Genomic DNA, 22,898 nt, shown 5'->3' with positions numbered 1-22,898 from the left:
CCCTGTGCGTTGCTCCAACTCACGAACCTCAGGATCACGCCCTGAGCCGAAGTCGGACGCCCAACCCACTGAGTCCCCCGGGCGCCCCGCTTCTTGCTTTTAAATGGAACTCGGCCCCAGCCGTCGCTTGCCCTGCCCAGGGTCTGGGTCAGCCACCACCACCACTGGGGAGGGGCCGCAAGGGGCACCAGCCTCCCCCCTGCCTCCCAGCCCCCGCCCAGGCTGAGCCCAGTGTCTCTCCCCCTCCCCCAGGGTGACGAGGGCGGCGAGCGGGTCCTGCAGCAACGCTGGACGTCCTTCCTCAAGGCCCAGCTCCTCTGCTCGCGGCCCGACGACGGCTTCCCGTTCAACGTGCTGCAGGACGTCTTCACGCTGAGCCCCAGCCCCCAGGACTGGCGGGACACCCTCTTCTATGGGGTCTTCACATCCCAGTGGTACGGCCCCCGGGGACCTAACCAGAGATGGGACGCCTGGGGGTGACGGGACTGGGGCCCCAAGCCGGCCTCGTGCGGAGCCCCGGGGCTCCCGGGTTAATCCAGCCGTTGCCACGGCAGGCACAGGGGGACCACGGAGGGCTCCGCCATCTGTGTCTTCGCCATGAGAGACGTGCAGAAGGCCTTCAACGGCCTGTACAAGGAGGTGAACCGGGAGACACAGCAGTGGTACACTGTGACCCACCCAGTGCCCGCACCCCGTCCCGGAGCGGTAAGTGCTGCTCTCTGCACCCGGGTGGGGTGCGGATGACAAAGGTCCCCACACCGTGCCGGGCTCCTTGGGCTTCCCCGAGCCTGTTTTCTCTTCTTGAACGCGGGGACAAAAGCCAGGCCTGCTTGTCTTACCGGGTTACACGTGGCTACGAATGCTGGAATGCCGTAGCCCTCTCTAGGGTGAGCAGGCGTGTGCCCATCGGGACACTGAGTGCACGCTTCTGCCATTGTCCCTGCACCCGCGTCTCTCCCCTGCCCAGCTGTGAGCTCCTCCTCTAGCTGTTGAGTGACGAGCGGCCCGGCCGTGGGGATACCGTCCTTCTTTGCATCCAGCTTAATAGGCTGCCCATAATGGCAGCCTATTGCCATTGGACCTTGAAACGGGGATTTGAGTGCCGGGGGTTCATAAGGGAGGTGATTCAGGAAGCACCGTGAGGGAATAGGAAAGCTAGAGGAGGAAGCAGAGCCAAGGGAGGGCGTCCCCGAGCTGTCACCGTCGTGGGCACCTGGGGCCCTGGGAGGGCACCTTCATGCCCCCCCGCACTAGGAGACCCTGGTTAGCCTAGGCTTCCTTCCGGCACTGGTGAAAGGTTGCTGAAGCAGCAGAAGCGTGGCATGCTTCCTGAGGCCTGGGGGAGGGCGAGGGGCCTGGGCAGGGAGGGGAACCCTGCCGGCCAGGGCCCCTGGGTGCCCCACACCCAGGCTTCGCCCCGGGGCCTCCCGATCGGTGTGCTGGCTCCCTGCAGCACCGCGGGTGACGTGCAGTGGCGTCTGCGGGGCGGGCGGGCGGGTGGCCCTGCCGTCCACCGCGGGGGCAGGGCCCGGCAATCCTGGCGGCGGCCACGCGGTTCCCGCCCTGCTGGCCGCTCTAAGCGGCCCCGGCCTCACGCCGCCGCCTTCTCCTTCAGTGCATCACCGACAGTGCCCGGGAGAGGAAGATCAGCTCGTCCCTGCAACTCCCAGACCGTGTGCTGAACTTCCTCAAGGACCACTTCCTGATGGACGGGCAGGTCCGCAGCCGCCTGCTGCTGCTGCAACCCCGCGCCCGCTACCAGCGCGTGGCCGTGCACCGCGTGGCCGGCCTGCACCGCACCTACGACGTGCTCTTCCTGGGCACCGGTAAGTGCCCGCCGCGGGGTGGGCTCGGGCTCGGGGGACGCGGCTGTGGGGCTGTGGGCCTGAGCGCTGTCCGTGTTCCAGGCGATGGCCGGCTGCACAAAGCGGTGGGTGTGGGCCCCAGGGTGCACATCGTCGAGGAGCTCCAGATCTTCTCGCCAGGACAGCCCGTGCAGAACCTGCTGCTGGACGCCAGCAGGGTGAGCTGGAGGAGGAGCCCGGGGAGCACGCCCGGGTGCCCCTCGTTACCGATAAGCGGGCCCCAGCCAGCTTCTCCCGGGCGCCCGCAGGATGGAAAGTTCCAGTCTCGTGGCATGAGCCAACGGAAAGTGGGGTGCCCGGGGGCGTAAGAGGAGGCCCCCTGGGGAGTGGCTCTGGTGGGCACGCGAGCCAGGTGCAGCTGTGCGAGGCGGCCCCTGCCGCCCGTGCCCGCCTCTCACCCCCCGCCCCGTGTCTGTGCAGGGACTGCTCTACGCTGCCTCCCACTCAGGCGTTGTCCAGGTGCCTGTGGCCAACTGCAGCCTGTACCAGAGCTGTGGGGACTGTGTCCTCGCCCGGGACCCCTACTGTGCTTGGAGCGGTTCCAGCTGCAGACACGTCAGCCTCTACCACCCTGAGGCGGCCTCCAGGTGACAGCGTCTGCAGGCCCTTCCCATTGTCCCACTTGTCCATCCTGTGCCCTTGGCCTCAGAGCACCTTCCACAGGCCCTCCTTTTTTTTTTTCTTTTTTTTTTCTTAACATTTCCCTTCTGACTCTCAAAAGGGTTCTGGCTTAGGCAAGAAATTATGTTTGCCTTACCCATTCGGTAGTGTGAAGTGTCGCAGCAATGAAAAATTAGCGTGCGAATTTTTCTTTAACAAAAAATAAGGGCTAGGCAACGATCCGTTAACAAAACCCATTAAAAATGGCTTTCAAGAGAACTAAGTCAGGTTGTGAAATGTTCATACAGAAAACCTAAAAAGTGGAGAGAAGCGTAAACAAAATAAAAACTGTCGCTAATCCCACCACCTAGAAAGAATCCCAGTGAGATTTTGATGGAAATCTAGCCTCCCAGACTTTTCTATATATATGTAAAATACAAATACATGTGTTTTATTTATTTTAATTTTTTTAATGTTTTTTTAAGAGCAAGGGGGTGGGAGAGAGCAAGGGCGAGAGAGAGCGCTAGTGGGGGAGGGGCAGAGAGAGAGAGGAAGATAGAATCCGAAGCAGGCCCCAGACTCCGAGCTGTCAGCACAGAGCCCCCAACGTGGGCCTCAACCTCAACAAACTGTGAGATCATGACCTGAGCCTCAGTCGGACACCCAACCAACCGAGTCACCCAGGCGCTCCAAAATACATGTATTTTATTTTATTTTATTTTATTTTATTTTATTTTATTTTATTTTATTTTATTTTATTTTATTTTATTTTATTATTATTATTTTTTAATGTTTTGATGTTTATCTTTGAGAGAGACAGAGACAGAGCATGAGTGAGGGAGGGGCAGAGAGAGAGGGAGACACAGAATCCGAAGCAGGCTCCGGACTCCGAGCTGTCAGCACAGACCCCAACATGGGACTCGAACCCACGAACCCGCGATCATGACCTGAGCCAAAGTCTGGCTCTTAACCGACTGAGCCACCCAGGTGCCCCTACATGTATTTTAAATAAAGATGGAATCTGTCCCCCTTGTAGTGACCTTGCTTCACACACATGGAGACCCGGTGCCGGTTTTATATTTCAGAGAATCACGTACAAGTACACATACGTCCACCTGGAAGGATGCACCACAAATACTCCCCATCACGGTTACCAGATGGTGGATTGTGTGTGACTTCCGTAGTGTTTTCAGCCTTTGTACTTGGTTGAGTTTTAGGTTTTCTGAGTGTATCAAGAATGACTTTTAAGGGGCTTCTGGGTGGCTCAGTCGGTTAAGCGTCCAACTTCGGCTCAGGTCATGATTTCAAGGTTTGCGAGTTCAAGCCCCGTGTCGGGCTCTGTGCTGACGGCTCAGAGCCTGGAGCCTGTTTCAGATTCTGTGTCTCCCTCTCCCTCTGCCCCTCCCCCACTCATGCTCTGTCTCTGTCTCTCAAAAATAAATAAAACCATTAAAAATTTTTGTAACAGGTTAGAAAAAAGGACTTTTATTTTTTATTACGTTTTATTAAACAAGTCAGTGCATGTGCATTAAGACAGATCCATGCATATAGATCCGGCTGTCCTCCCAGATGTTTTCTAAAAGCTCATATTGCTTTTGTAATTCAGGGGAGTGTGACAGTAACTTGTATTTAGAATAAATAATGTATAAACAGAGGAGGTGCTGGCTCAGAACCTGCAGGTGGGGAATCAGCATGGGGAAGCTGCCTTTTTACTCCTGCTTTGGTCCTGGTGGTCCCTGAGCCCCCCTAGGCCCTTGGCCAGGCCTGGGTCTGCAGGGCCACGTGACGGCCTGGCTGCACTGAGGGGGGAGGGGGGAGGCGATGCAGGCTCACAGTGGTTTCCTGGCTTATCCCAGACTGTCTCTTGGTCCCCAGGCCGTGGATCCAGGACATTGAGGGGGCAAACGCCAGGGGCCTCTGCAACACATCCTCAGCCCGGTTTCCGGCTCCTGTACCAACAGGTAAACTGCCCTGTCTGAGCTGGAGAGGTGGGGGCCAAGTCCGCGGAGAAGCCTTTTGCAGGCAACGGTGGGTATAAATGCCCTTCCTTCTGTCCACGTCCCAGACTCAGAGTCCCCTGAGTTTTCCATCATGGTACAAGGATCACAGTCCAGGGAGAGGCGGGTGAGCTTGGGGCCACCGTGGATGCCGGGCCCCCCCCCTCACGCCGTGCGTCTTCTGTCTGTAGGTGAGAAGCCGTGTGAGCGGGTCCAGTTTCAGCCCAACACGGTGAACACGTTGGCCTGCCCCCTCCTCTCCAACCTGGCCACCCGGCTCTGGCTCCACGACGGGGCCCCTGTCAATGCCTCGGCCTCCTGCCGCGTGTTGCCTACTGGGGACCTGCTGCTGGTGGGCAGCCAGCAGGAACTGGGGGTGTTCCAGTGCTGGTCGCTGGAGGAGGGCTTCTGGCAGCTGGTGGCCAATTACTGCCCAAAGGTAGTAGAGGACCCGATCGCGGACCGAGCAGACCGGAGCGGCGGCGTGCCTGTCGTCATCAGCACGTCGAGGGTGAGCGCGCCGGCCGGTGGCAAGGCCAGCTGGGGTGCGGACAAGTCCTACTGGACCGAGTTCCTGGTGATGTGCGCGCTCTTCGTGTTCGCTGTGGTGCTCCTGATTTTATTCTTCCTCTACCGGCACCGGGGTGGCATGAAAGTCTTCCTGAAGCAGGGGGAGTGTGCCAGTGTGCACCCCAAGACCCGCCCTACGGCGCTGCCACCTGAGACCCGGCCGCTTAACGGCGTAGGCCCCCCTAGCACCCCTCTCGACCACCGAGGCTACCAGGCCCTGTCAGACAGCCCCCCGGGGTCCCGCGTCTTCACGGAGTCCGAGAAGAGGCCGCTCAGCATCCAGGACAGCTTTGTGGAGGTGTCCCCGGTGTGCCCCCGGCCCCGGGTCCGCCTGGGCTCTGAGATCCGGGACTCCGTGGTGTGAGAGCTGACTTCTAGAGGAGTCCACCTTGGCTTCAGAGGCCGTGAGTGCTCAGAGGGGGTCAGCCGGGCCTCTGCTTCTCGCGGAACACAACTGTGGCGCCCGACCCTCAGGAGCGATGGAGCGGGCCACGTAGCGAGGCCCCCTCCGACCCACAGCCGCGGCCCTGGAGGTCCCAGCTGAAGATGGGGGCCTGCCTCGATGGACAGAAGAGCGCTCCCTGTGTAAACTGAGCCCTTTGTTTAAACAACGGAAAATGTGAAACAGGAGTGAGGAGGAGACAGCCCGGAGCCCCAGGCGCGCACGCAGCCCCTCCCTGCAGCCTCAGCCTCGGAGGCGTGGGAATTCGCCCAAAGTGGTTGTCTGAGACAGAGCTGGGCACCCCCACCGGCTGCCTCTTCCACCTTCTGCCTTAGCCTGCCGCCACCGGCTGCCCCTGGTCTCTGCCGAGGCAAGGGCCGGCTCGGGCTCCGTGCGTCCTGCCTCGACGGCTGGCCGGCCCATTACAGCCATCATCCCATCACCTCAGGGACCGGGGGGAAGGGGGGTGCCACACCGCCCCCGCAGCCCTCCCAAGGCCCTGGGCTCCGGCTCACCTGCTGGACCTTTCCAGCCTGTATCAGGCTGTGGCCACGTGTGAGAGGGGGCAGCGCGAGCCCGGGAGAGAGTTTGTGACGATGGACGCCTTTCTCTCGGAAGCCTGCCTTCCTCCACCCCAGCCTGCAAACCTGTGTCCCTTTTCCCCACATCCACCCCAGACTCCCCCCTAAACCTAGTCCTCCCCAGAGTCCATCCCCTGTACCTTGCCTGCCCCCATTCTAAGGTATATGGACACTGCCCAACACAGGGGCCCTGAGTTTATGTGGGTTTTATATTTTTTTTTAATGAGATGCACTTTACTTTTTTTTTTTTCTTTTTTTAAATAAAATCTAAAGAATAGAAACAATCATGACCTTTCCTCTTAAAGGACTGTGACTTAAAAAACATTTTTTTTAATGTTTATTATTTATTTTTTGAGAGAGACAAGAGTGTGAGGGGGGAGGGGCAGAGAGAGAGGGAGACACAGAATCCAAAACAGGCTCCAGGCTCTGAGCTGTCAGCACAGAGCACGACTCGGGCTCAAACTCATGAACGGTGAGATCATGACCTGGCTCATGACCTGAGCCACCCAGGGGATCCTACTTTTTTTTTTTTTTTAAATGTTTGTTTATTTTGAGAGAGAGAGAGAGAGCATGCACACATGCACACAAGAAGGAGAGGGACAGAGAGAGAATCCTAAGCAGGTTCTGCCCTGTCAGTGCAGAGCCTGATGCAGGGCTCGAACTCACGAACTGCAAGATCATAACCTGAGCCAAAATGGAGAGTCGGGACACTCCACCCAGGCACCCCAAAGGACTGTTATTTTTTGAGGTTGGTCTAGTTCTCTGAGTTCTGAGAGGTTCTGAACCTCCTCGTTCCAGGAGCTAGTGGGCCAGAACCAGCCTGGCCTGGCTAACTCCATCTCTCAGTGGAGTGTGGTCCTTAAGGTGGGAAGTGTAATGCCCTGATGGGTTGGGGGCAAGGAACTCATTTGCTTTCCCTCAGCCCCTTTACTCTGCACCTTCCCCAGTCCATTCAGGGTGACAGCACAGGGGATCAGGGGTTTTGTCATTTTCTTAGTTTTCAAAATTTTTTTATGATTTTTTTTGTGTGTAAAAAAAATTTTTTTAACATTTTATTTTTGAGAGAGAAAGAGTGCGAGTGGGGGAAGGGCAGAGAGAGAGAGAATCGCAGAATCCGAAGCAGGCTGCAGGCTCCAGGCTCCGAGCTGCCAGCACAGAGCCCGATGCGGGGCTGGAACTCATGAACCGTGAGATCATGACCTGAGCTGAAGTCGGACGCTTAACCGATGGAGCCACCCAGGCGCCCCAAAATTTTATTTTTTGAACGATCATACAGTAAAACTGATGTTTTTTTTCTTTTGGCACACAGTTGTGTAAATTCTGACACGTGTAGAAATTCATGTAACCACCACCACCATGAGGATATAGAGGGGTTCCATCTGTCCTGCTACCCTTTATACTCACACCCTCAGTGGGGGGTGGCCCAGGCGAGCTACAGTCTCACTTCCTCCTGCCCCTTTAAAAAACTTTTTTTTCATGTCTGTTTATTTTTGAGAGAGAGAGCAGAGGAGGGGCAGAGAGAGAGGGAGACAAAATCGGAAGCAGGCTCCAGGCTCTGCACAGAGCCCGATGTGGGGCTTGAACCCATGAAATGCGAGATCATGACCTGAGCTGAAGTCGAAAGCTCAACCGACTGAGCCACCCAGCCCCGCCCCCCCCCCCCCACTGGCCCTTTAAATCCTGTTGTTCCCAGTATGACCAAAGGTTCCTGGAAGTCCAGTTCTGTCCCATACCCGTGTTTCTAGTATCACGCAAAGGGTCAAAACATCTACACCTTTATTATAGATTAGTAGAACACAGAGCGATGACAGTGACAGGAGAGGCCCCGCCATGGAGGGCCTTCCCCTGCCTGGAGCAGGACTGCATAGTGCCAGCTCTGGGCTAGGCCAGCTCGACCGGCCCTGGCAACACAGACATGACCTCGGCCACAGCTCAGCAGTGGAAAGGCTCTTGGGCAGGGTGCTTGCTGGGACACATGGCTGTGGCTCGTGTCACAGGACAATCTTAAAGGAGCTGAACAAGAGAAGAGTGGCTTGGGTTTTCTGCTGGAAGAGGAGGGGAGACACTAACCCCAAACTTACCCACATCTTCCCTAAGACCCTTTGGAACGGGCTGACCCACGTCTGTCCGTCCCCTTTGGAAGAGCTGCCCTGAGACGCTGAGAGGAACTGGGGCCTTCTCAGCCTGGCTGCCACCTCCCATCCCAACATCCCAGGCCCAGCTGCAGCAGGCGGGGACCCAGGGGTAACCAGAACGCAGGGGGACCGTGACCCTCATACCTGGCGAAGTCTGGTGAGCGGGAGATGACGTGCTGGAACTCTGAGAGGTTGATGGTGCCATCCCGATCGATGTCGGACTCTTCCAGGATCTGGGAAAGGACAGCTTCAGGCCAAGTCCTAGCCCTCCCCTCCCGCTCCCTGGCCCGGCCCGGCCTGGCTACTCACGTTGTCAATGAGTTGTTTCATCTCTGAAGCACTAAGCCGCGTGTCGTCGCCCGGGCCCGTGAGGCAGTTCACGAGCTGGCTCAGGTCTTCTCGGTTCAGGGTTCCATCATCATCGAAGTCTATGGACAGACGCAGGAAGCCAGAAAGAATGTGGTCAGCGTGAGCTCCAAGGCTCCACAGAGACCCCCGGCTCCCGAGCAGGAACACCAACCACCAGGACCATGTGGGAGCAGGCCGTGTCCCGCCAGGCTGCTCCTGGCCCTCACCGAAGATGCGGAAGGCATAGTGGGACTTGAGGTCTGGAGTCGCTGTGTCACTGAACACACTGAGGAGGTCCAGGAAGTCCTCGAAGCTCAGGCTGTCCCTCGCTGGCGATGTGGAGAAGACTCTGCAGATTCGCTCCTTGAAGGGGTTGGCCTAGGCAAGAGAGCCTTCTGTGAACGCCATGGGATGTAGCCCAGGTCACACACTCCTCAAACCCTGCCAGGAACTGGAGGGAGCAGGTCACGGTACCATGAGCTTGGGCTCACGGGAGAGCATGCTCAGTGTTTTGGGGCCAGCATGGAGGGTGGGAGAGCCAAGTGACTGAGGAAGGGACAGGGACGGCTCTGTAACCGAGTCAGTTTGACCCAACAGCAGGCCTACGGGCAGAGAAGGAAGATGAAAGCATCCTAAGCAAAGAACAAGATGGGCGGGTTACTATAAAACACGTTTACTTGAACACTCACTGTGTTACAGGCACCGGGCCAGGCCCTTTGCCTAAAAATTTTCACAGCAACCCTGTGGAGAGGCATTTGGCCTCTGGAATAGAGCTTCTCAAACTTTAATACAGTAACTTAACTCCTTTTATTTATTTATTATTATTTTTAGGCTTATTTATTTTGAGAGAGAGAGACAGACAAAGCTAGAACAGGGGAGGGACAGAGAGAGAGAGGGAGAGAGAGAGAATCCCAAGCAGGCTCTGCACTGTCAGGACAGAGCCCGATGCAGGGCTTGAACCCACAAATTGTGAGATGACCTGAGCCAAAATCAAGAGTGGACACTAAACCAACTGAGCCACCCAGGCGCCTCTCAACTCCTTTTAAAGGACAAAACTTAGGGGTGCCTGGGTGGCTGAGTTGGTTAAGCGGCCAACTTCGGCCCAGGTCATGATCTCACAGTCCATGGGTTCGAGCCCCGCATCAGGTTCTGTGCTGACAGCTCAGAGCCTGGAGCCTGCTTTGGATTCTGTGACTTGCTCTCCCTCTGCCCCCCCCCCCTGCCCCCCTGCCCCGCTCATACTCTATCTGTCTCTCTCTCAAAAATGAATAAACATTAAAAAATAATAAAATTAAAAAATATAATAAAGGACAAAACTTACTTGACTCTCCAATAATATGTCCAAGAATCCCAGTTTGAAAAACACCATTCTAGTTAATTCCACTGGGTGATTTTGATAAAGCCCTTGTCCCCAGGAAATTGGGACTAAATGGAGGAAAGACCAGAATGGGGACTAGTGACCACATGATCTCAAGATGAATAGCAGAGGCAGGGTGGGGGACTGGCACCTTGAGCTCTGGAAGGCTGAGGATCTGCTCCAAGGACACTCGTGTCTGCAGGGACTCCTCCGTGCTCCGGTGCTCCGGGGGAAGCAGCTCACAAAACCGCCTGTGGGCTCTGGCAGAAGGAGAGGAACCTGTTGGCAAACCTTCCTGTGTATCACATCCCCGCTCCTTGCCTTGCTACCCATTATAAACCAGGTGACAAGCTAAGCCACATACACAGAGCTTCTCAGCCATCAGGCATAAACCAAAGGGAGATATGTCACAAGACTACAGGCTGGGAGTCCATTCATGCAATGGGTATTTACTGAGGGCCTACTGTGTGCCAGGCACTGTACTGGGACTGGCTCTAGAGCTCCCAGAGGGATGGAGAGGGTGCAGAAGGAGCCAGCAGTTAGTTGGCCCTGAAAAACAGTGAGAAAAGAGTAAAGTCGAAACCTCACTTTCATTTCACTCCAGGGATCTCCAGCTCCTCAAAGCCTTCCACTTTAGCAGCTACCTAAACGATCTCTTCCTCCGCCCCCAGCTCCTTCCCACTGGGATTATTTTTGCCAAGAGAAGCCAAGGAATCGCCTCACTCAAGCGCCTTCACCACAAAAAGCTGGCACACGGCTAGGAAGGGGTTTCCAGCCCGAATTCAAATCCTCTCACTTGGAGCGTACTCTTAGGCAAGTAAACAAACTTTTCGGAAACCCGATTCATTGTCCCCGCACCTCCCTCCTAAGGATTGAATTAGGTAATATAGGCAAGCACTTCGCACAGTTGCTGGCGCACGACGAGTGCTCAGTAAGCGTTAACGGTTACTGTGTATATTCAGGTCGAGTTACGAGGGGCCGGGCTCCCGGTAGGCGAAGTCCGCCGAGCCCCCGCCTGGCTGGGGCAGGAAGTTCGATAACACAGGAGCCAGCGGAGCGCAGGCCCCGGAGCGCCCAGCCCGGGCGGAGGCTTCGAGGTGGCTCTGCGGTGCGCATCGGGGGCCCCCGAGCCGGCGGGGACGGCTCGCGGCCGGGGCGCGGGCACCTGCTCGGCCGCGGGCCCCGTCCCTCCCCCTGGGGGACCCTTGGTTAAACTCGTCTGTGGACAGAGCCCCCCGAAGTCGCCTCTAGAAGATCAGGGAGCTGAGGTTCGAGACGGCACTTACAGGAGGATCTCCTGCTTGGTCAGGAACGTCAAGTCCTGGAAAGCAAAACGGGAGGGGTTCAGCGGGCCTCCCGGAGGCCGCGCCCGCCCTACCGCCCGCCCCGGGACCCCGCTCCGCAGCGCAGGCCCGCGCGCAAACTCCCCGGGGACCGGCGTCCCGCGCACCTGGTACTCAGCCAGCAGCTCCTTGGACAGGCGACTGCCCGAGCCCCCCATCGCCGTGCCGCACGCAGAACTCCGCCAACTCGTCTCGGGACGCCGGCAACTTTTTCACTTCCGCCCTCGGGCCGCGTCACCGCCCCGTTCCCGCGGCAACCGCTCCTGGGGCCACCGCCCCCGGGTCCGCCCCCTCCTTAAAGCGCCCAGGCGCTCCCGGCCGGGCTCAGCGGGCCCGGTTCAGGAGGTCCGCGGCTAGGTGGAGGCGGGGCCCGGAGCGGGGCCGGACGCTCCGGGGGTGGAGCCCAGCCCGCACGGCCCCGCCTCCGAAGCGGACGGGGCGGGGCCCGCCGCGCGCGGGCGTGCGGACTGCGCATGCGTTCGGCACGCCACGGCTTCGCCGTGGCTAGGATAGGAGTTTGCGGCGAGTGTCGCGTTGCGTCCGGTTCGACTGCAGTCGGTGATGGCGGAGGCTTTGGGCGCGGTCCGGTAGGGGCATCAGGGAAGTACCTGGTGCCTGGATATCCGGGAAACCTCGAGAATCGCTACGTGGCCGAAGGCTGCCGGCCAAGCATCCGCTCGGCGAGGGCTTTTTCATTCAGCTCGTACCACTGTGCCCTCGCCGCACGTGTTGCAGCCCGCATGCCACCTCCAGAAATCACAGAACCTTGCGGCCCACTGAGGCTGTACGCAGAGTGCCGGGAGCCGTGCTTAGTGATCTTCGATTTTCACAAGGGCCCTGCAGGGTAGGTTCCCATTTTACAAATGGGGAGAACAGGTCCGGTGCGGGGGAGGGGGGGGGGGTTCCGTGACTTGTCTAAGCTCCATTTTGAAAGAGGTCACCCCAGTCTAAGTCTCTTTTCACGGCTCTCCATGGCCATACTGCTTACTCCAGCCGACGTGCTCTCTTCTGACCCACGTCGCTTCCAGAGGCGGTAAGGACCGAGGGTGACCTGTTTGCTCTTGTCCCCTCTCAATCTCTAGGAAAACGCTTGGCACGTAGAAGGCTTCAACGAATTGGATGCATGCATGCATGAACGAACCTACACTAGTCCAGAAGGTGAGGATTACAGGTTCCCGAGAGGAGGAGGTGGGAGTTTTCAGCTTTATTGAGGTATAATTGACACACTTGTTGGAATTCGTTCTTGCCTCTCCTGATTTATTCTGCTTGCTGATCTTTGTGAAGTCTAAGCCTGATCATGTTGATTTCAGCTTAAAACTAATGATTAAAAACCAGTCTAGGACCCTCTGAAATCTGACTTCAGCCTCTGTCCCTTTCTCTTGGCTTTCTGGGCTCTCAGTTCCTCTTCCATCTTAGCCTCAGGGAAGCCTTTCCTGCTTCCCTAGACTAGGTTAGGAATCTTATACTTACAGAATCCCCAGTGCAGTTTATGTTGACTTGGCTTACTTGTCTGTAAGGCCCGTGAAGAGCTAGGAGAATTGCGATCTACAGGATCTGAGAGGTGGCAGTTGTTGAGTAAATGTTGCTGAGTGACTTCCCCAGCACTGAATAAGGCCTTCATCTATCTGAGAGTGACTTTAGTAAGACTCACTATATCAGCATGTGAGTCCCACCGTTGTGGAAATGTTCTCTTCCAAGAAGCGGGGGCTGCAGAGCAGTGAGAACACCAAAACCAGTCGAGGTGAGTGGAGTGTAGCCCAGTCCCAACCTGATCATCCTGACAGTAGGCTGGCTCTTCCTGTGCAAGAAAGGATTTTTCGGGCACCTAGGTGGCTCAGTCCATTAAGCGTCCCGACTTCAGTTCAGGTCATGGTCTCGCAGTCTGTGAGTTCGAGCCCTGCATTGGGCTCTGTGCTGACAGCTCAGAACCTGGAGTGCTCTTCGGATTCTGTGTCTCCCTCCATCTCTGCCCCTCTCCCACTCATGCTCTCTCTCTCTTTCTCTCTCTCTCTCTCTCTCTCTCTCTCTGTATCTCAAAAATGAATAAACGTTGAAAAAAATTAAAAAAAAAAAAAAAGGATTCATCTTTGGGTAGTAAAAGGATAGACAGGAAACAGGAAGCTGTCATAGTGTCTCCTGTACTAGACTGAGGGGAGGGAGCACTGGCCAGCCAAGGCCAGTCCCTGGACTTCATGGTGAGACTATCTCTTCACAGTGAAGATGTGGAAATAGTCCCTGTGCTGTGGTGACCATCAGTGACATAGATCTCCCAGCCACCTCACTTGGTGCTAAGCCCTTCCTTGAACAGCCTTCTGATTATAATGTTGCTTCCTGGTACATTTTTATATAGAGGAGGGACTATACTGATTAGCCAATATGAACATTTTGTGCCGTTTGGCACGTTTCTCATTGTAAGTTATTTTTTTTTTTTAATTTTTTTTTTTTTCAACTTTTTTTAAATTTATTTTTGGGACAGAGAGAGAGAGAGAGACAGAGCATGAACGGGGGAGGGGCAGAGAGAGAGGGAGACACAAAACCGGAAACAGGCTCCAGGCTCCGAGCCATCAGCCCAGAGCCTGACGCGGGGCTCGAACTCACGGACCGCGAGATCGTGACCTGGCTGAGGTCGGCCGCTTAACCGACTGCGCCACCCAGGCGCCCCTCATTGTAAGTTATTAAATAGGCATTCTGAGCCTGGTTAGCATACCGTCCTGCCTTGCCTGATCAACTCTTGAAACAGTGTAAAACCTGAGTTGCTGATATGCTTTTAACAATAGCTTCTAGGGGCGCCTGGGTGGCTCGGTTGAAAGTCCGACTTCTTGGCTCAGCTCATGATCTCGTGGTTCGTGAGTTCAAGCCCCACATTGGGCTTGCTACCATCAGCCTGTCAGTGAGGAACCCAGTTTGGATCCTCGTCCCCCCGTCTCTCTGCCCTTCCCCTGCTTGCACGCGCGTACGTGCTCTCTCTCTCTCTCTCTCTCTCTCTCAAAATATAAATTTTTTAAAAAGTAGCTTCTAGTGTTTCCTGTGAAATTATTTTATTTATTTACTTATTTATGAGAGAGAAAGAATCTTTTTTTAAACAATTTTTTATATGCTTTATTTATTTTTGAGAGAAAGAGAGACAGAGCACAAGTGGGGGAGGGGCAGAGGGAGAGGGAGACCCAGACTCCGAAGCAGGCTCCAGGCTCTGAGCTGTCAGCACAGAGCCGGACATGGGGCTCGAACTCCCAAACCGTGAGATCATGACCTGAGCCCAAGTCAGATGCTTAACTGACTGAGCCACCCAGGCGCCCCAAGAAAGAGACAATCTTAAGCTCCACACCCAGCACAGAGCCCGATGCAGGGCTGGATCTCATGACCTTGGGATCATGACCTGAGCTGAACCACCAGGCTCCCCTTAGTTGAATCTTTTTTTTTTTTTTTTAAAGTTATGGTCAGGGGCGCCTGGGTGGCTCAGTCGGTTGGGCATCCGACTTCAGCTCAGGTCATGATCTCACAGTCCGTGCGTTCCGGCCCCACATCGGACTCCGTGCTGACAGCTCGGAGCCTGGAGCCTGCTTCAGATTCTGTGTCTCCCTCTGTCTCTGTCCCTACCCTGCTCATGCTCTGTCTCTAAATTTTAAAAAAATTAAAAAAAAATTTTAAAGTTATGTTCATAACTACTAACTCATGGATTTGAATTCCATTTTGTTGTTGTTGTTGTTGTTGTGGTTGTTTTCCAGGACATTTATTTCCCTGCTTATAATACTATTTCTTTCTTCCTATTTCCCTTGGGACATTAGATAGGATGGCCACACAAGCTTTCTCTGAGGCAGTGACATTTGATCTGAGACCTGAAAAAGCCAGCCATGTGAAGAAAATCTGGGAAAAGGATGTTGTAGGCAGGAAGCATAGAAGACACCAAGGCCCTGAGCAGGAACAAGTCCAGTAAGAGTGAGGAGCAGAGAGAGGTGTGAGCGAGAGAGGCACAGCTAAGGCTTGAGAGCCCAGAGCCCGCGGTGAGGAAATGGACTTCATTCTCGGGGCTCAAGGTCACATTCCTAGTGAATGCTAGGGCTGGAATTCAAGCACCTCGTCAGCCTGTAAAACCTAATCTCTCACCTTTGTCCCAGGATGATACCCACCTCACAGACTCGTCCAGGTCACTAGAGAAAACTTAGAACGTGCCTGGCGCAAGATAGACGTGCACCCGGTGTCCCCTTTCTCCTGGTTTTCCTATAAAGGTGTGATCCTGTCACACGTTCACTACTGATTGATCACTCTAAATTATTCTTCTTTATTCATCCATAATGCTTTTTGCCTACTGGTTCACTTTAGTATAAATATGACCAAATGCATTTTCTATTGATTCAACTGATCAGTATATCTTTACTTGTATTTTTAGCCCTCTGGTGTCATCTTAGCCCTGGGTCCTTTGTCCTAGCCCCTGGCTTTCCATGTTATTCCAAATTTGTATCTCGTCCACACCTTACCCTTGACCTCCAGGTTTGACTGTCAGCTGTCTACACCATGTCTCGGATGCCCAGGTTCCTCCTGGGCTCCTCCTCTTCAGTCCTCCCGTTTGCTAATCAGCCTGTGCCCACCGCCCACCCCACCATCAGCTCCACCAGCTCTGTAAATGCCACTGCAGTGTACCCTGTCCTTCTAGGTCCCTCCTACGTCTTCCCCGTGCCTCAGTGCCCCTAGCCAGCCTGTCCTTGGGCCCTGCAGGCAGGGCCCATATCTCCTGCTCCTCTCCATCTGTTGCCACCTGTGCCAGCCAGTCTGCCTCTTTGCCCACCTGGCCATCAGAGTCGCCTCCCGAATGGTCCCCTTCCGCTTTGCTCCCCTGCATCCACTTCCCCCACAGCATTTGGGAAAAAGGTTTATAAAGTATCAGATGGTCCTTCTGCCTCGAACCTCCCAGGGATTTCTTTTTCCATTTAGAATAAAACCCAAGCTCCTGACCATGATGCATAAGGCCCTACAGCTAATCTGGCCCCTGCCTTCCTCTCCAGCCTCATTCCACCACCACCACCACCACCACCTGTTGGCCATGTTCTAGTTAATAGTGGCTTCCTTTCTGCTCTTGAATAGACCAAGTACCTGCCTGACTCAGGACCTTGGACTTGCTATTGTTCTTTCCTAGAATACACTTTCCTCCTGTCGGCCATGTTCTAGTTAACCTGTTAGCCATGTTCTAGCTAATAGTGGCTTCCTTTCTGCTCTTGAATAGACCAAGCACCTGCCTGACTCAGGACCTTGGACTTGCTATTTCCTTTCCTAGAATACACTTTCCTCGACTCTTCATTGCAGGGTTTTTCTCATTCTGCGTGTCTTCACTCTACTGTCACCTCCAAGAGCTGAGCCCTGCCCTATTATTGAAGTCCGATGCCCTGATCCCACCTTTTGGTTACTGTCTCTTGGTATCATGTTTATTTCCCACAGAATACTATCACCGTGTTCATTGTGCTTGTTGTCTGACTCTACCACAGGATATAAATTCTATGACAATAGGGACCCTTTTTACCTTATTTGCTCCTATGTCCTCATTGCCTCATATGTAGCAGTTACTTTTTTTTTTTTTTTTTAGGTAGGCTTCATGCCCAGCGTGCAGCCCAACACTGGGCTTGAACTCAGGACCCTAAGATCAAGACCTGAGCTGAGATCAAGAGTTGGACACTTAACCAGCTGAGCCGCTCAGGTGCCCCTGTAGTGGTTACTTTAAATAGTTGGATTTTGTGGCTCAGCTGAACATGGAGCAGGTGCGTGGAAGAGGTGCCCCCAGAATATTGGGAGTGGGTGTGAGGTGGCCGTTGACCCTGAATAAATGAATGAAGGAGAGAGTAAGCGAATAGTCTTAAGTATAGCTCAAACAAATAGCAAAGTATTGGATTTCTTAAATCTTTTCTGAGATTCACTTAAAATTATTTTTAATTGTGGCAAAATATGCATAAAATTTCACATCTTGACTATTTTTTTAATGTTGTTTTTTTTTTTTTTTTATTTCTATTTTTGAGAGAGAGAGACAGAGTGCAAGCAAGGGAGGGGCAGAGAGAGAGGGAGACAGGATCCGAAGCAGACTCTAGGCTCTGAGCTGTCAGCACAGAGCCTGATGCGGGGCTCTAACCCATGAACCCTGAGATCATGACCTGAGCCAAAGTCAGACACTCAACCGACTGAGCCCCACAGGTGCCCCGATGTCTTAACTGTTTCTAAGTGTATCGTACGGTAGTGTTAAATATACCACATTGTTGACTCTTTTCATCTTGCAACAGTGAAACTCTGTACCATTAAACAACAAAAAACCTCCCTCTTCCCTCTCCCGGCCCCTGACAGCCACCATTCTACTTTCTGTCTCTATGAATTTGACTGCTCTCAGTACTTAATATACATGGGATCATATGATAGTGTTCATCCTTTTATTCCTGGCTTATTTCACTGACCATGACGTCCTCCAGGTTCATCCATGTTGTGACGTGTGCCAGCATCTCCTTCCTTTGTAAGACTCAATAATCCTCCACTGTGTGAATGTACCACATTTTGTTTAGCCTTTCATCTGTCAGCGGACCCTTGGGTGGTTTGTGCCTTTGGCTGCTGTGAAAAATGCTGCTATGACCACAGGTGTACAAATACCTGTTTGAGCCTCTACTTTGAGTTGTAATCTCTACACTCCACGTGGGGCTCAAACTTACAACCCCAGGATCAAGAATCACATGCTCCAGGGGCACCTGGGTGGCGTTTGACTTGGGCTCAGGTCGTGATCTCATGGTTCGTGAATTGGAGGCCCACTTAGGGTCCTTTGTCCCCCCCTCTCTCTGCCCCTCCCCTGCTCATGCGCTCTCTCTCTCTCTCTCTCTTGCTCTCTCTCTCTCTCTCTCTCTCCTTCTCTCAAATAAATAAACATTAAAGAAAAAAATTGTAATGGAAATTACTTTTTAAAATTAAAAAAAAAAAGATTTGTTATTGTGGTGGGAGGCCTGGGGGGCTCAGTTGGTTAACCTTCTGCCTCTTAATTTCACCTCAGGTCATGATGTCACAGTTCATGGGTTCTAGCCTCATTTCAGGCTCTGCTATGTTTCTCTCTCTCAAAGTAAAGAAATCAACTTTAAAAAAAAAGACTTGTTATTGTGGTAACAGCATAAGATTTACCATCTTAGCCATTTCTTTTTTTTAATTGTCAAATTGCCTGTATGTCAAACATACAGTGTGTGAAGTGTGCTCTTGGTTTCTGGGGTAGATTTCAACTTTCTCATCTACAAAATTGAAATTCTAGACCTATTAAGCTTGACTTTTTTTTTAAGTTTATTTATTTATTTTGAGAGAGAGAGAGAGTGCACGTGTGCATCTGTGAGCGGGAGAAGGGCAGAGAGAATCCCAAGCAGGTTCTCTGGATCAGCTCAGAGCCCTTGAACTGTGAGATCATGACCTGAGCCGCAATCAGGAGTCAGACACCTGACTGAGCCACCCTGGCGCCCCTGAACTAGACCTTTGGTATGTGATTTTGTATGTTTTTTAATGTTTCCTTTCTGTTTCATTAGTATGAAGTTTCTGGACCGGAAGAGCTGAGGAAGCCCAAACTTGAGCTGAAGCAACTCTGCTGAGGTAAGCCTCCTTGTGAGGTCCTGTCTGAGCCAACAGCAGGCCCTTCTCCCGGACACCTGGGTCCACAGGGCTCCAAGGGCCGCGTGGGAGATGGGAGACAACCATGCATTCCCCCCTTGAAGGATGGACCCTGGTGCTTACGCACGTCCACACCCAATGGCTCTCTGCGTGGCCATTTGGAATCACTACTGAACGGTGGAAAGGCTGTTCTCGTCAAAGGAGTGGTCAGCTTTGAAACCTTGGCCATTCTTATACAAAAGAACGCTGTTTCAGTTTTCTGTTGGGCCCTTTGATAGAGTATGTGTCAAAAGCCTGAGCCATGCACGGGCCTACTCTGACCCGGTAGTTTATTGTGATTTTATCTTAAAGGAAAAGAAAAACATGTCTGGGAACAGATACACAGGATGTTCATTGCAACAGGTATGAAATTAGCAACAACCTATATGTATAATTAAGATTGGTTAAAAATCGAAGTTCATCTATATATGAAAACAGGGCTGAATGTAAATGGTGATTTTTTCCCCCCAGGTGTTGGAATCAAGTGTTGTATTTTAGCTCTGTTTGCTTCTCTACTCAAGAAAGTTGACAAGACGCTTGGGTGGCTGAGTCAGTTAACATCTGACTCTTGATCTCAGGGTCGTGAGTCCAACCCCCACACTGGGACTTGAAAGAGAGAAAGAGAGGGGCACCTGGGTGGCTCGGTTGGTTAAGCCTCCTACATGGGGTCAGGTCATGATCTCGCAGTTTGTGAGTTAGAGCCCCACGTCAGGCTCTGTGCTCAGAGCCTGGAGCCTGCTTCAGGTTCTGTGTCTCCCTCTCTCTCTTGGCCCGTCCCTTGCTCACACTCTGTCTCTCTCTCTCTCAAAAATAAAAAACAAAAGAAACATAAAAAAGGCGGGGGGGGAGGGAGAAAGGTTATTCAATATACGTAACTTTTAGAAAGAACATGTATATTTTAATGCAGCAAAAATGAATGCTAACGTGTAGGCGATGGAATCGTGAGTGATTTCGTGTTTTCAACATCTTTTCCCAAAGGCATCTATTAGTTTTGTATTCAGAACAAAAAGTGAAATTTCTTTGAAAATAAAAATACAATCTCTGGAGATGGGTTAGCATCATGTATCTTTCACCTCTTATGACTGTTACAGGTCAGCCCCATGGCTGTTCCACACGATTCACACGAGACTTCCTATTTGCTGCCTCCAAACAGTAAGGACTGGGAAGGGCATGGCATTCCTGACTTTGTCTACGGGCAGGAGGAGCTGGTGCTGGAAGGGATTCAGTGGCCGAGGGACGCGCCCGGCCTCCCGGAGGACTCCGTACCACCTTCTCGCTTCGATTCTGTGCTCTGCTCCGCCTGGAGGCAGCGGGTGGAGCTGGGGCTGTTCCGCTACCGCCTGGGGGAGCTGCAGACCCAAACCCTCCCCGGTGCCGTGGGTTTTGTGGCTCAGCTGAACGTGGAGCGAGGTGCCCAGAGGAGGCGCCCCCAGAGCATCAGTAGTGTGAAGCAGGCGTTTGACCCTGCACTGTTTAACTTCACCAAGATCCGGCCAGGAGAAGTCCTCTTCCGTCTGCTCCGGGAGCCCGATCTGCCAGGCGCTCTCCAGCAAGAGGACATCCTCGTAATGATCAATGTCAGCCCCTTGGAGTGGGGCCACGTGCTGCTGGTGCCCGAGCCCCGCCGTGGGCTCCCCCAGCGCCTGCTGCCCGGTGCGCTGCGGGCCGGGGTCGAGGCTGTGCTGCTGAGCTCACACCCAGGCTTCCGCGTCGGCTTCAACAGCCTGGGTGGCTTGGCCTCAGTGAACCACCTCCACCTGCACGGGTATTACCTGGCCCACAGACTGCCTGTGGAGGGAGCACCGAGCGAGCCCCTGGACCCCGGGGGGTATCTGCACCTCCTCCAGGCCGTCCCAGCGCCCGGCTTCCTCTTTTACACTAGCGGGCCGGGGCCTGACTTGGAAGCCTTGATAGGCAGGGTATGTCGGGCCACCGACTATCTGACTGACCGCGAGATCGCCCATAATTTGTTTGTGACCCGGGGGGCCCCACCCGGAAAGACATCACCCTCCTCGGCTCTCACGGGGGTCCGAGTGATTCTGTGGGCCCGGAAGTCCAGTTTTGGGGTAAAGGAAGGCGAGGCGTTCAATGTTGCCCTCTGTGAGCTGGCCGGGCACCTCCCTGTCAAGACGTCCCAGGATTTCAGCAGTCTGACAGAGGCGGCTGCTCTGGCCCTCATTCAAGACTGTCTGCTGCCCCCTGCCCAGGCAGAAGAGGTCCAGGCAGCGCTAGTGGCCTTGATAGCCCAGGACGAGCAGTAATCCTTCCGGAAGTATTTATTTTCTACCCGGTCTAAGTCCCTTTCCAGAAAGCCGTCCACAGGGGTCGTCGTTTGGGCATTTCTGTGACTGCCTTCTTACCTGTCTCAGCCTAAGGGGACGGGTAAAGAATTGACAAGTGGCCTCTTTAAAGAGAAGAAACGTTAGAATAGATCGAACAAATGAGCCTTCGTGCATGTATCTGCTTCTCACCTTCCGTCTTGGACAAGCCTCAGGGATGTCAAACCTGTCACTGAGAAGGGAGTATGCGCAAGAGTTCCGTACTCCTGACTTTGTATCTGGACTTTTCCCTTCCGGTCACGTCTTGGCAGAGTGATAGTTCATGTGCCTCTGGCATTGTGCCCCCGTTTCCTCTGCTCTCGCCTCTCTGCTTATTCTCCCGTCGCCCGCCCCCCACTGGTTATCATTTCTTCATCCCTCCCGTGTGTTCGGCCCTGCTTACAGCACCTTCCCCTCCCAGGCCACCCTTGAATTTTCCTCCAGCCCTCAGCCCTGAGTTGAATATTCCTCATCTACATCACAAATTGTCCTCACAACTTGAGTACGGCCATTTAACACTTAACAGATGAGCTGGAGGCTGACAGGTTTTGCAACTTGCCCAAGGCCAGATAGCTCTCAAGTACTAGAGTGGGGACTGTAGCACGGGGCGGTCAGGTGCCAGAAGCCCAGGTTGTGCCCTTGTGACTGCCTCTCTAGGCAACTGCTCCCTTAATGGTGTCATCCTTAACAGTTGACAGGCGCTGAGCTGAGGTTCACGTCCCTGGATAGTTGGCTTCCTCTGTTCAGGCCTGTATGAAATTTTTACGTAGAACTTTAGGTGCTTTATATCCCGAAAGATGTTATAAAGTCTCATCGAGATAAGGCAGAATATGTACAAGTAAAAGTTCGTAAGAAGAACAGTTTAGGGGCGCCTAGGGGGCTCAGTTAAGCGTCTGACTTCAGCTCAAGTCATGATCTTGCAGTTCGTGAGTTCGAGCCCCGTGTAGAGCTATGTGCTGACAGCTGGGAGCCTAGACCCTGCTTCAGATTTTGTGTCTCCCACTCTCCCTCCCCTGCTCATTCTCTCTCTCTCAAAAATAAATAAACATTAAAAAAAATTTTTTTAAGGGCGCCTGGGTGGCCCAGTTGGTTAAGCATCTGACTTCAGCTCGGGTCATGATCTCACAGTTCGTGAGTTTGAGCCACACATCGGGCTGTCTGTTGTCAGCACAGAGCACCTTTCGGGTCCTCTGTCCCCCCTCTCTCTCTGCCTCTCCCCTGCTCACTCACTGTCTCTAAATAAATAAATATATATATTTTTAATTTTGTGAAAGAACCGTTTAACATTTAAATTTAAATATTACATGTTTAACATTTAAATTCCTATAGAATTTGGGTCGGCTTCCTCTTTTTAGCGCCTTGCCGTAATTTTAGCTTCTGCTTCTTTCTGCAAGCCTTTGCCTGTGCAAACTCCAAGAGCGCCACCTTGCTTTGCTTGCCCAGTCTGAAGGAAGTACAGATGACCGTTAGCGCAGAGTGGATTTTGTGTCCCAGGTGATGCGCCCAAATACCAGGGTTTTCCCCCAGGACTGCTGTTGGAGGAATGCCTCCTCAGGCCAAACCAAGTTTTTCCTTGAGAAGGGGGGAGAAAGTCAAACAGGTTTCTTTATGGCGGTACTTCTCAGCTGTTTTATGGAGTTCATGAATTGTCAGGGAAGGGACTTAGAAGCTTTTTCTCAGCTTAAGTGTGGAACACTT

General features: G+C 53.5%; 3 protein-coding genes across 18 annotated transcripts in view; 2 read left to right on the top strand and 1 right to left on the bottom strand.

The window, feature by feature from the left end:
- SEMA4B (semaphorin 4B) overlaps positions 1–6,339 on the top strand; it is a 40,650-nt gene extending 34,311 nt beyond the window's left edge. For both annotated transcript variants that reach the window (XM_058736536.1, XM_058736535.1), the window contains exons 9-15: positions 253–434; positions 555–705; positions 1,616–1,826; positions 1,908–2,023; positions 2,286–2,452; positions 4,341–4,426; positions 4,654–6,339. In XM_058736536.1, the coding sequence (XP_058592519.1) occupies positions 253–434; positions 555–705; positions 1,616–1,826; positions 1,908–2,023; positions 2,286–2,452; positions 4,341–4,426; positions 4,654–5,396 (1,656 nt within the window). In that variant the 3' untranslated portion in view covers positions 5,397–6,339. The remainder of the gene's footprint in view (positions 1–252; positions 435–554; positions 706–1,615; positions 1,827–1,907; positions 2,024–2,285; positions 2,453–4,340; positions 4,427–4,653) is intronic.
- A 1,475-nt stretch (positions 6,340–7,814) lies between these two features.
- CIB1 (calcium and integrin binding 1) lies at positions 7,815–11,598 on the bottom strand. Its single transcript, XM_058736563.1, has 7 exons — positions 11,346–11,598; positions 11,182–11,216; positions 10,047–10,155; positions 8,766–8,916; positions 8,500–8,618; positions 8,335–8,423; positions 7,815–8,068 (listed from the first exon to the last, which is right to left on the bottom strand). The coding sequence occupies exons 1-7, from the start codon at positions 11,394–11,396 to the stop codon at positions 8,047–8,049; spliced, it is 576 nt and encodes a 191-aa protein (XP_058592546.1). The 5' UTR covers positions 11,397–11,598; the 3' UTR covers positions 7,815–8,046.
- A 110-nt stretch (positions 11,599–11,708) lies between these two features.
- GDPGP1 (GDP-D-glucose phosphorylase 1) lies at positions 11,709–21,327 on the top strand. Of its 15 annotated transcripts, XM_058736550.1 has the most exons (8): positions 11,709–12,082; positions 12,321–12,450; positions 15,024–15,239; positions 15,354–15,464; positions 16,814–16,985; positions 18,769–18,825; positions 19,195–19,245; positions 19,974–21,327. In XM_058736550.1, the coding sequence occupies exons 7-8, from the start codon at positions 19,207–19,209 to the stop codon at positions 21,141–21,143; spliced, it is 1,209 nt and encodes a 402-aa protein (XP_058592533.1). In that variant the 5' UTR covers positions 11,709–12,082; positions 12,321–12,450; positions 15,024–15,239; positions 15,354–15,464; positions 16,814–16,985; positions 18,769–18,825; positions 19,195–19,206; the 3' UTR covers positions 21,144–21,327. The 15 variants fall into 15 exon arrangements, with proteins under 15 accessions (XP_058592533.1, XP_058592537.1, XP_058592531.1 ...); XM_058736554.1 differs by lacking the exon at positions 15,024–15,239 and having other exon boundaries at positions 12,321–12,396; XM_058736548.1 differs by having other exon boundaries at positions 12,321–12,396; positions 15,024–15,464.
- Positions 21,328–22,898: the final 1,571 nt, after the last annotated feature.

This window comes from Neofelis nebulosa, chromosome 7 (genome assembly GCF_028018385.1).
Source record: "Neofelis nebulosa isolate mNeoNeb1 chromosome 7, mNeoNeb1.pri, whole genome shotgun sequence".
Taxonomy (NCBI): Eukaryota; Metazoa; Chordata; class Mammalia; order Carnivora; family Felidae; genus Neofelis; species Neofelis nebulosa.
This window is presented reverse-complemented; position numbering and strand designations above follow the sequence as displayed.